Source organism: Arvicola amphibius, chromosome X (genome assembly GCF_903992535.2).
Source record: "Arvicola amphibius chromosome X, mArvAmp1.2, whole genome shotgun sequence".
NCBI classification, from domain to species: domain Eukaryota; kingdom Metazoa; phylum Chordata; class Mammalia; order Rodentia; family Cricetidae; genus Arvicola; species Arvicola amphibius.
In genome coordinates, this window is record NC_052065.1 from 23,923,596 (window position 1) to 23,936,090 (window position 12,495).

Consider the following 12,495-nt stretch of genomic DNA (forward strand, 5'->3'; position numbering starts at 1 on the left):
GCCAGGTTTCTTGCTAGCCTGATTATTGGCTCCCTCAATCAAGATTTTGTTCCTAGCACCTACATCAGCTGGCTCACAAGCACATATAATTCTAGTTCCAGGTGATCTGACACCCTCTTCTGGCCTCCATGAACGTACACATACAAATCAAAATAAAATTTGAAGCTTTTAAAATTAAATGAAGGCAGTATTAGAAAATTGTTAGCCATAATATCTCAGTAGGAGATAAAATTATTTGAAAAAATCATATATATATATATATATATATATATATATATATATATATATATATATAAAAAACCTCAACAAGCTAGAAAGAAGAATTTGTTCATCCTAATGAAGGGCATGAATAGACAGTACAATTAACATGGTACTTAATGGCAAAAATGAATAAATTATGTCTAAGTCCAGCATATAATCAGAGTTCCTTCATTCAACACTGCACAGGAAGGTAGAGCTATTGGTACAAAAGGGATAAAGAAAAGAATGGAAAAGACAAAGTAAAGAAAGGTTCTCAGTAGGGAAAAAAGTTTCAGTGTCATTAATTTTCAGATGATGTGATCCTATGTGTAGAAAATTCTAAATGATATAAAATATGATATGATTGATTGCAGCTAATTCATCAAGGTTGCAAGGCAAAAGATTAATATAAAAACAATGTTATATGCTATCAGTAAACAGTAGGAAACAAAGTTAAGAATGTAATCCTATCAATAACACAAAAATAGTTGAAAAAGTAGAAAATAAGTGTATTTTAAAAAGTATAAGGCATACTTTCATCATTATTATTATTAGAAAGTTTTATTGACGTAAATTAGAGACCTGAATAAATGCAGAGATAATTCATTTATAGATTAGAAAATTTTGTGTTTTTTAAGAAGAAAATTCCTTGCAGGTTAATCTAGTGAATATATACCAATCAAATTCAACTAAGATATTCTGTAGAAATGAATATGAGAATTTTGAAATTCATATGAACATACTAGGAGCCCAGAACAAAATTTTAACAAAGTTGAATGACTTGCAGGACTAGATTTTAAATAGCTTCATTGATAAAGTTACTGGTATAAGTACAGGCAATACATGGACAGAGAACCATAATTGCAATGCATGATGCACTTAAGAAAAATTGAATTTCATCAAGATTAAAAGTACTTGTACTACTATAAACACTGTCACAAAAATTAAAACAGACCTAAATGTTTGTGAATCATATATTTGTTAAGAACTTCTGTCTTGAACATATATATGAGTACCCTACATTCAATAGTAAAAAGACAAATAGTCACCTTCGTGTGTGAAAGATTTTAAAGCTAAATAGTTGTTACTATGAATTCTTTATATTAATCTTTCTACTTTTATGAATGCATGAACACACTTTTGAACACATCCCATCATCTCATCTGGATGCTTAGAAGTTTTTGTAATAGTCTACTTTTAAAAGAAAGTAAAGAGACAAGGATGAACCCAGCTAAGACCCTAAGCAATAGAGGAGAGGTTGCCTGAACTGGCCTTGCCCTGTAGTCAGACTGATGAATATCTTAAATATCACCATAGAGCCTTCATAGAGCAACGGACGGAAACAGAAGCAGAGACTCACAATGAAGCACTGGGCTGAGCTCCCAAAGTCCAGTTGAGGAGTATAAGGAATGAGAATATGAGCAAAGAGGTCAAGACCATGATGGGTTCATCCACTGAAGCAGTTTACCTGAGCTAATGAGAGCTCACCAGCTCCAGCAGGACAGGGAAGGAACAAGCATAAGACCAAACTAGTCCCTCTGAAGGTGGCTGACAGTTGCATGGCTGGGGCAGACTGAGGGGCCACTGGAAGTGGCACTGGGATTTATCCCTACTGCTTATACTGGCTTTTTGGAAATTCATTCTCTTTGAATGGATACCTTGCTCAGCCTAGATATAGTAGGGAGGGCCTTGGGCCTTCCACAAAGCAATGTTTCTTATCCTCTCTGAAGAGTGATTGGGGGTGCGGTGGGGATATGTGGAGGGAATGGGAGGAGGGGAGGGAGTGGAAACTTGGATTGGTATATATAATGAAAATAGATTGTTTTCTTTTAAAAATAATTAAAATAACAAGTAAAGAGACATGATGACTAGAAGTCTGTGTTGTAACCAGTTTATAAGTGTACACTCAAAAATAGGAAATGCAGTAAATACAGAAAAGGCACTAGTTTATGCAGCAGTAAGGATATTTTTGCCATACTTTAAAGAAATGTCTAGTTTGAAAGTATTCAAGATGATAAATAATAACTCATACACAGAAATATTAAATTCTTAAAAACTTACAGTAGAAATATTATTTAATATAAATAAAAATCAAATTAGTATCAGTTTTCTATGGTAACACTGAGTAAGAGATGAAAGAAGTAATATTTTAAAGTATTTTAAGAAAACTATTTTAGACTCAAAACTTTAAAAACCTACTTAAATATAGCATGACCTCCAAGACATACCCAACAAAAGCCCACATTGAAAGCAGTTTAGGGTCAAATATATTTATGAAAAGAAGAAATCTTAGAACTACTGCAAAAGGTTTTAAAAGCAAATGTCATTACATAAATTGGCCAAGTTATACTAAAAAAAAAAGCTAAGATTAAGGAAGCAGAAGACAAAGGATACATATTAAACAAGTATTTTAATTCTGTTTAAAAGATATCAATCAAGGTCACTAATCCTATAGCACTTATATTAAGCATCAAAAACAAAAAAATGGAACTCGTGAATTACAAAAAACAAAAACATTCATGAATTTTTATGTTAAAAATGCATTGCTAAAAATTATTCAGGTAAGGAAGAAATCATAACAGAGATAGGGTAGAAAGAAACTGGAGAAAGAGTGAGGGTATGTGTGAGAGAGAGGTGTATGTGGCAGCAGGGCAGGGTGCAATTCTGAACTAAAAATATCTTGTGTATTGTCCAATACACAAGCCTTAGAGACCAGGAAGGTGGGAATTAAACTCAGGTCTGAAGGATTCCAAATTTCATGTTCTTTCCTTCAAGACAGTGAGGCTAGAAAAGAGACCCTCTAATGCCCAGCCCCTGTCTACTCCTTTGATTTTATAATTAAGATTAACTGGAAGTGCAAAAACCTAACCCTGTTTTTCTTTGATTTTCCAACTGTTTGTGAGATAAATGTTGATTTCATTTAAAAAGAAATCCTCCTATGGAGGAAATAAACTAAACTATTGACTTTTACATCCTTTATAGAACTCCTTAGAAGATGCTGAAGATGATGCCAACGACTTAGCGTCCTCTGGGTTTTCGGCAACTCCCCACAGTCTGGCAATAGGCCTTTCAATGGTAAGCATTCTCACAGAAACGTTCTTTCTCTTGTTCATTCCCTGTGCATTTTCAAGAGGTGGGAAGGTTTGATCATAAGTCCCAAGCTGTTACAGGTTCCTGCTTGCCCCGTGCCCATACACCACCTTGCACTCTATTTTGATTCCTGAATCCTTCCTTCTTCTGCCATGATTGTCATCCGGTTTTTGAACTCTCTTCTTTTCCATTGTATAAAGTACTGGATAAAGAAGAGTTTGAGGACTCACAATACAAAAATTTAAATGGTGAAGTAGTTAGAAAGGCTAATTGCCATGAGATGATCATTGACAGTTGCGTGAGTCATTTGGCACTCCTATAAACACACATAATTGTTTCTTAAATATCTGCAGAAATTCTTAAATTTCTTCATTTTCTAATTTAGGCCCAGTCATCTGAAGTCTATAAATTATTCCAGTTCTCTGTTGATAAGTTCTTCTCATATCATTCTCACAATTCCCCAAATGCTCTCTGCTCTACTGCCAGCCATTTTCCTACAAAACATCCCTACTTTCCTTTCTTTCCTACTCAAAAGAACTGTCCAGAGCTTCCCAGTGTCTTCAAGGAAAACTCTGCTCTTACCTTGAGTTGAAGATCCCCTTTGAGAGCCTTTAGCAACCAACATGCTATTGTATCTACCAGTCTGTGTACGTGTGCATTCCTTTGCTTCTCTTATTTCGATGCTCTAATATCCTTTTTCTTTTGGTCATTGGATGGCATCCTTAAAGAACTCCCAAGCAGGATCTGATAGGAAGAGGAGCTACCTAAATGTGCCTGATGCTGATTCAGACACCGTGAGTCTTCACCCTTGCTGTTTTCCCCTTCCCAACCATACTTCAGACGTTCCATGGTTTGAGAAATATGATTGGATAAGCAGTTCCACCTGTTTTCTGACTGGTACACAGCCAGATACTCCTTTCAGAAGCAATTCATAAGCTGACACATCTCAATAGGTCCAGTTCATTAAATGTTAGAATCTGAGTACCAGTCAAAAGACATGTCCCAAAATGGTTTATTGATAACATGAGTATCTCTATTTTAAGTCACAGCCATGTTTTGATAAAGAAAAGTGGTTTATCAGTAGTAAAACTGTCATAATTTAAATCTTCCCAAGTCTCAATTTTGTGATTGCTTCAATTTCTTCTACTCATAGGAATCCCTCATCCTTGTCTGATCATATAGTTACAGGAGGCTATGTTAAAAGTAGAGGTCAGTTATACAAGGCGGTGTTGAGTTGTAGTCCACAGGGCTTTTGACTAGAAACCCAGAACTTTCCTCTGTGGCACCCTGCACACCTGGAACTGTGGCCAGGCAAGGGTCTGGAGATTAAAGAATACACAGAGATGTGGGTCACTCTTGAAGCAACAATGCCAATTTTATTCTGTTCCCAGGCAGCTTATATAGGGCTCTCCTTGACTAGTGGCCACGCCCTAGCTCTCAGGATTTTCTACTGCAAGCCCACCAGAAACCACTTCCTTGTCATCAGGAACTCATGTGGGTTTCGTACTCAGAGCAGCTGCAAGCATAGAAAAACAAGTTGTTTACTTCCAGTAGGCAAAAGTCATAGAAAGTTCAGGGTCTGAGGGTACGCAGCTCCCAACATTCCTCTATGACTTAGTATTACTAACAATTTTATGAACCAGAGTTTCTTCGTGTGTAGATTAGTTGAGGTTCACTCATGAAGCTTTTAAGGCTTGAACCATGGTCCATATATCAACACTATTGTATAACCATGGACCCCCAAACTTCCCCAGTTTATGCAGTCCCTAGAATCTCAATAATTCTCTAATGTAACTCCTAAGAAGGACTAGTTTCCCAAAAACTTAAGAACAGAAATTTTTTTAATTTGCCTGAATTGTTCTTTTTTCAAATAGTGATTAAGTTCTGAACTTAGGTTGTTCCATTACTTACTAACAGCATGTGTGTACTTGCTGAGTACTATATAGTTTTTCAGATCTTAGACTCTCATTAGATATCACCATGTTCAACTGAAATTAATGTTTCTGCTTTTTTGCCATGAGAAAAGTTCATTTTGTTTGAGAAACTCAAGACCCTTCTGCCTTCATCTCCCAAATTCTGAGATGATGGGCATGCACCACCATACCTGCATTCTATATAGATTTTAATGAATTTTTTGTCAAAAGTTCATCATATCACTAACAGTAATTCATTGTAAAAATAAAGTATGGTCTTAATAATGACACTGTGACCTGCTAGTTAGTGCTTTGCCAACTCTGTATGCTGTCTGATGTATGCTGCTGTAACTGTGTTTCCCTTTTAAATCTTTTTTGGTACTCCTTGAGTTTACAGTGGTACTCTGGGGTACAAGCACACATTATTTGGCTCCTAAGATCTAGCTGTCTGTAGAAAAACTAAAATGTCAGGCTCTAATCCAGACTTAATCTTCATTCTAAAATGATCTTCAGTAGATTTTTTATTTAGTTAACATTTTAAAATCTGTTGCATTACTTTAAAAATAAGAAAGACAAATTCTGTTACTTATTGACTCTCTTTAAAAAAAATCGCTTGTGTGGGTTGTGATATCTCCCACATGTAAGATTTACTGGAGGAGGCACAGGCAAGAGGATCATGTGTTCAAGACCAGCCTGGGCTATACATTAAAACAAAAAGAAATAGCTTGTATGCAATTTTAGAATTCTTGGTTCATTCTTGTCTTTGACTTCTGTTTAAAAGAGATTATGAACTAAGTTAGATAATCCTGTTTCTTGAAAAAAATGCATCCTGTTTGAAACACAATAGCCTTTTAAAAACAATAACAATAAAATCCAATCATGGACATCTACAGACACATAGATAAGTAGATGGAAATATAGATACAGTCATGTATCCACACATGATATATGATGGATAGATGTTCCATATATATATATATATATATATATATATATATATATATATATGAATGAATGACAATTCTAAGTTCTTTGTATTTCTGTAGTCTTTGCTTCTCAGTGGTGAATAAGAGGTTATGAAACTACTGCATCATTCATGAATGTCACTGGGCTTTTGTTTCCATCATGTTACTAAGATACAGAGTCTTTGTTTCTGGTACTTAATAATAATGCTACATTGATTTAAAATATGTATATTATGTTCTGAATGTTTTGACAGCAGTTTTATTCACCCTTATAGAATTTTTTATGATTTTATATTAAATGAGGTCCTTAATTTCTTGGTGCTCTGTTTAGATCGTTTACTATTCCATGGAATTTCAAAGCCATGGTTCTTAAACTACCTATGTGTCCACACAGCTACTAAGCTGGGGAACTGACAGCCTGTGAGTATAGGACGTCTAGTCCTACCTTTGTTAAGGCTGTAGCTGTGGTTCCCTGAGGACTGATGACCCAAACCTTGAGAGTGCAAAGAAAGACACTAAGATTTTTGTTAACTCATAATGTAGAGTGAACTTTTCTTTCTTCTGATCATTATGGTCTAGATATGTAAATATATTGCATTTGAGTCTATCAGCAAAAAATAAAGTAGACAATGACAGGGATGGAGAAGCAAGATTGTATTAGAAATCTCCAAATGACTCCGTTCGTATTCCTTATAAGACATGAATAAAGGATTTTAGCTAATCTAAAGGAGATACTTCCTCTCTCAGCAAGCTTCCTGCCTCCCTTACTGATGGAGCTAAGTGGGTATTCTTCTCAGGTTAGAATTTTGTGTAGAACCCACAAAACAAGCAAAGGTATTAACTTGCTTCCTTCCCTCACCTTTGACTCCCCTGCTAGTTACATAGAACACCAACTAAAATTGACTAAAGGGGGTGGAGTTTGTGCATAGAGCCTGAGAATAGTACTGGCTGACTTTCTTCATCTTGTTTACTACAGACCAGCCTTAACAGCATGACGAGTGTTTACAGTGAGACAGGAGACTATGGCAACGTGAAGGTAACCGGGGAAATTCTCCTCCACATCAGCTACTGCTACAAAACTGGCAGCCTCTACATTTTTGTCAAGAATTGCAGAAACCTGGCCATAGGTGATGAAAAGAGACAGAGGACAGATGCGTAAGTACATGGGATGTTCCAGAGCTGTCTCTAGTACTGCCTTCTCTGTCTTCACTTTTCCATGTCACGCATATGTCCTCTTCAGAAGAAGTTAAGGATTACCTTTAGTTAAGAACCTTCTCAGAGTCAGGAGGTGGCAGGGCATACCTTTAATCCCAAAAACAAGGCCACCCTGGTCTACAGAGCAATTCCAGGACAGCCATAACTGTTATACAACAAAACTCTGTCTTGATAAACCAAACAAGCAAACAAAATAAAAAAAAAGCTACTTGTGGCTAGGCATGGTGGTATACGCCTTTAATCCTAGCACTTGCACTCGGGAGGCAGAAGCAGGTGGATCTCTGTGAGTTTAAGATTAGCCTGGTCTACAAAGTGAGTTCCAGGACAGCCAGGGTTGTTACACAGAGAAACGCTGTCTCAAAAAACAAACAGAAAGAAAGAAAGAAAGAAAGAAAGAAAGAAAGAGAGAGAGAGAGAGAGAGAGAGAGAGAGGGAGGGAGGGAGGGAGGGAGGGAGGAAGGAAGGAAGGAAGGAAGAAAGAAAGGAAGAAAAGAAAAAGAAAGAAAGCTACTTTTTATTTCCTTCCTATACTGTAGTTCTAAATATTCTCTGGAGTATGAGTATAAATATTGTATCCTTGGTTATCTGATTTGAAAGAGGCCTATAAATGATTCAGGACTAACAGAGGCCACTTGTGGAGGAAGAAAACGAACATACAGGCACACAGCATGATGTCTAAGAGTGTTGTGCTGATTGTTTAAAATATTTGTCATGCAGTATATTGTGATCATATTCTTTTCCCTCTCAACCCTCCCGGATTCCCCGGACCAACTTTATGTTCTTTCTCTCTTAGAACAAAACTAAAGCATGTGTGTGCACGCATGTGTGCATATGCGCATGCACAACACACACACACAAAAAAAAACATGGAGTCCAATTTGTGTTAGTCAACTACTCCTGAGCATGAGGCCTGCTTTGGAGTATACTTGATTATACCCAATGTTATGCCATTGAAGAAATCCGTTTTCTCTCTCCCAGCATCTCTCAATCATAAATAGCTTCTCAGAGGGGGTGTGACTTATTGCTCATTTTATACTCTCTGAATTTTAGATGGCTAAATGACAAACATAATTATTTTGGCTTGCATAGAAAGGAATCATCTAAAACCCCAGTGGATATGTTTCAGAACTCTAGAATAATATGTTTCAATCTTGTTCTTGTCTCTGTCTTTTCTAATGTCTCTGTCCCAAGACGCTTCTAAAATGGCTAGCCAACACAAGCCAAGGGATGGCGTCGAAATTCTGTCAAGGTGCCATTTTCCATTGCCTTCGTTTCACTGCTTTCTTTCTATGCCCTCACATCAGAAGATAAGGATAGTAATGGAGAGACATATATCTCAGAAAAGGTTGTAGGAGCATTGATGTTAGCAGATTCCATTTGTGCAGTAGTACAATATGGCAGTTCCTCATGAGTCAGGTATTGCTGCTATCCCACTTTCTATATTTGAGGAAACAGAAGTAGAAAAGTTAACAAACCCAAGGCTATCAAAAGCAGTGATGCATGGGTAGTTCTCCACCAATATACAACACTGCTTCTTTCTTATAGAAAGCCCGGAATTATATTTATGATGCCCTGTTAGACAAACTGAAGTCTCTTCATTTTATATCTTTTATCCACTTACCCATTCCCTTTACTCACTGAAGTCCTGGAATATTTCTAGTAAAGCATATGTTTGTAAATAATGATTTTTTTATCCTTTGTTATTTACAGTTACGTCAAGTCATACCTTCTTCCAGACAAGTCCCGAAACAATAAGCGCAAGACCAAAATCAGAACAGGCACCAATCCAGAATTTAACGAAACACTGAAGGTAAATAAATACCAATATAGGGACTGATGTCATATTAACTAGAACTTCTTTGATTTATAATAAACTACAGGTCGGAAGGTTGTGACAGGGATATTGTTAAAAGTTCAAGGCTAGTCTGAGATAGCATGATGACATTCAAAAAAGCTTGGCCTACAGAATAAGACTAGTCTCTGTTTCAAAAATACAAAGATACCAAAAAGAAATTAAGAAATAACTAACTGGAGCATTTGTGAATTCCAAAGTTTATATGTGTTTTGGAAAGCTTGAATTTGAATGTTATTAACTTTTTGGAAGTTTATGGAAAAGAAAAAACAGTAAACTATCCTTGCTCTGGTCATTCTCCACTGTTGCTGAGGTTGTGTCTTAAGTCAAGGAGCCAGAAAAATTACAAATTAAATCGAAGCTGGTACATCTTGTCACAAAATAAGTTGCTCCTTTGAGAAATTAGCTTTATTGGACATTTTCTTAAATGGACTTTGTCACTAACTCAGCAAACCACTTCGTACATATTTATTGCTTTGTGCTGTTTCTTATTAGGATCTCTGTGTTTGGATAAATATAGGTGTGTGGTTAATGAGCACTAGCAATGCAAGGTCAGGTTTGAGAAGTCTCAGAAAATGCCTAGATAAAACATGAGCCAGACCTTGGGTTCTAAATTCTAAAGAAATTTCTATTTCTAATGGGTAGCCATAAACAACCCCTTCTTTTACTTGGGATCTACATGGCCTGGTAAGAAAGACAAAGGAAAGATAAAATAAATTAATAATGTTAATAATCATAGGAAAATGTTTTAACTTGTGCCCAGAGTAATGGAGTCAGAGTTTATCACATTGAGTGGTAGTAATGGAAGAAAACCACAAGTAGTCCACATGCGTTTGTCAAGGTATGTTTGGAAGCAGGGGTCAATATTAAAACAGGCCAAATGAAAACTGAACAAATGCAGGCTGACTGTGAATCCAGTGGTCATAATAGGATAGCAAAGATGATCCCAAGCAGAACACATAATCACGATGACAGATAAATTCAGGAGGTAGAGAGCTAAAGTTAGTCATGCTGGTTACAGCTGGGACAGGGATACATGCAAATCCAAGCTCAGAAATCAGTCTGAAGCGTGACCCAGATAGATATACAGAGCAACAGAAGATTAGAGAATATGTGGTCACGTGGCCATGCTGAACATTCTGCTAGAAAAAAAACTTATGCTGCAAACCCCATAGTATTTATTTTCTGCTAAACCTGTGTGTAGTTTTTAACTTCTACTGGGATTTATGAAGTTTGGGCTACAATTTCGCATGTTAATACTTGTCTGTATTCGAGGTTTTTTTATTATGAATTAGTAAGTTGGAGTATGCTTATATTAAACCTAGAGCTACAAAGTAGACATGATAAAAACAGGGAAATGACAAAAAGAAAGAAAACCAAGTAAAATTGGAAAGAACATTCCTCTTCATTTAATACTTTCAATATTGTCCCTAGAGTTTGTTGACCCCTATAATAATTTGTGTGTATATATATGTGTGTGTGTGTGTACATGTATATGCATATATATATATATATATATATATATATATATATATATATATATATATATACTTCTTAACTAGGTAAAACCTAAAGTGTGTTTTAATGCATATCTTCAATTGTAGCAGAAGTATCAAGGATTTTTTTTTTTCATATTACTACTGCCTATGGTCTGAAAATGGGTGAAGTAATCTTTAGCCTGCTCTACAATTAGAGTGAATCCTCCCTGCAGAGTGTGATTCTTTACATCTCATTTGTAGTATACCATCAGCCACACCCAGCTGGAAACAAGAACTCTGCAGCTCTCAGTCTGGCACTACGATCGCTTTGGACACAACAGTTTTCTTGGAGAGGTGGAGATAGCTTTTGACTCATGGAACTTTGAAAACCCATGTGATGAGTGGTTTGTGCTTCAGCCCAAGGTAGGAAATTCTTTCAGATTAGTCCACCAGCTACACAATTAGACAAGCCTGAGCAAATGTGATAGTTCAGGCCTGAAAATGCTGAAGGCTTCTATTTTCAAGTAATAACAAATGTTACTATAATTTTAATAGATATTATAAATCCATTATTTTAGAAGCTCTTTATAGATGTATGTTGTATAACATAAAACCATGTAATCATACATGAATAACTTTTATTACTGAAATCCATTTATCATTTGAAGATCTTCATGGATTGCTAAAGACCATCCTACATGATCCTATTATAACAAGAAAGCCTTCGTTTTTATGCCATCAAAAACACATCCACAGAGTATGACCACTTTCAAAACATTATCTCTCTTTTTCATTCCCTACAATCTACAGCATAGGCAGGAATGGTCTCCTTGGCTCACACGATAAAGCAACTACTAGCCAAAATATCTTTACTTTAGGGGTTCATAAAATGGCCATGTAATCTAGCATGTTCAATCCTAGAACATCAAAGCCTTGAATTCATTATAACCAACTAAATTTCTTGACATTTACTGTCAGTTTCTAAGTAAGAAGGAGAATGAAAAGGTTACATTTATGCTGCCAGAGATTATTCTTCGCATGTTGTTGCAAAAGGCCATTCGATAAAGATAGTGAACTGAAATTAGCATTGGTTCCCTCATGGCTTCAAAATGCCTATGTGATCTTGAGCAAGTTACTTTCTAAACCTTGATATTGTAATTTGTAATGCAATTATCAGTATGGTATCTCTTGCTACGACTCTGAGATCTGGGATATCTGAAGTGCTTGGCCCTCTTAGAGAACTGATATTATGTTAGAATAAGCATTTTTATAAGCCTGTCAGCATTCTGTTAGGCACATTGTAAACTGTCAATAAAAGCTTGGTAGTATTTACATTGATTAGTAGCTTGACCCAGATTGGCAAATCTTACCTAGACCTTGGAGTCTCGGCTTTCTATTCTTCTTTGGCTTCAATTTCAGGGTACACACATTGTTGACCTCTCTTCCTAGCTCTACAAATGCTAAACCTGTGCATTATTAGCTTTAAGTGGGTGATCATTCTATACTCTGTACTATACTCTTCAGAAAAGAAAATGTTTTTTTTTTCTGTTCCAATAGTCAAAACAATGTCTTTGGCCTGCCTGGTTCTCTTAACTCTAAATATATTATCCTTCTGATCATAAGCTGATAACTTGCCAGTGAGGTAAGATGTAGTGGTTGGAAGAAAAATATTGAAAACACAGTCTGGTCATAATTGTAGGATAGCCACACACAAAAAATCAGACCCAATAGATATAACTAAT

General features: G+C 36.1%; 1 protein-coding gene across 2 annotated transcripts in view; it reads left to right on the forward strand.

The window, feature by feature from the left end:
- Sytl5 (synaptotagmin like 5) overlaps positions 1-12,495 on the forward strand; it is a 100,206-nt gene that overhangs the window by 59,756 nt on the left and 27,955 nt on the right. Inside the window, exons 9-13 of one of the 2 annotated variants that reach the window (XM_038317255.1) lie at positions 3,223-3,315; positions 4,059-4,124; positions 7,185-7,363; positions 9,134-9,233; positions 11,015-11,176. In XM_038317255.1, coding sequence (XP_038173183.1) covers positions 3,223-3,315; positions 4,059-4,124; positions 7,185-7,363; positions 9,134-9,233; positions 11,015-11,176 — 600 coding nt within the window. The remainder of the gene's footprint in view (positions 1-3,222; positions 3,316-4,058; positions 4,125-7,184; positions 7,364-9,133; positions 9,234-11,014; positions 11,177-12,495) is intronic. The other variant, XM_038317256.1, reaches the window with a different exon arrangement.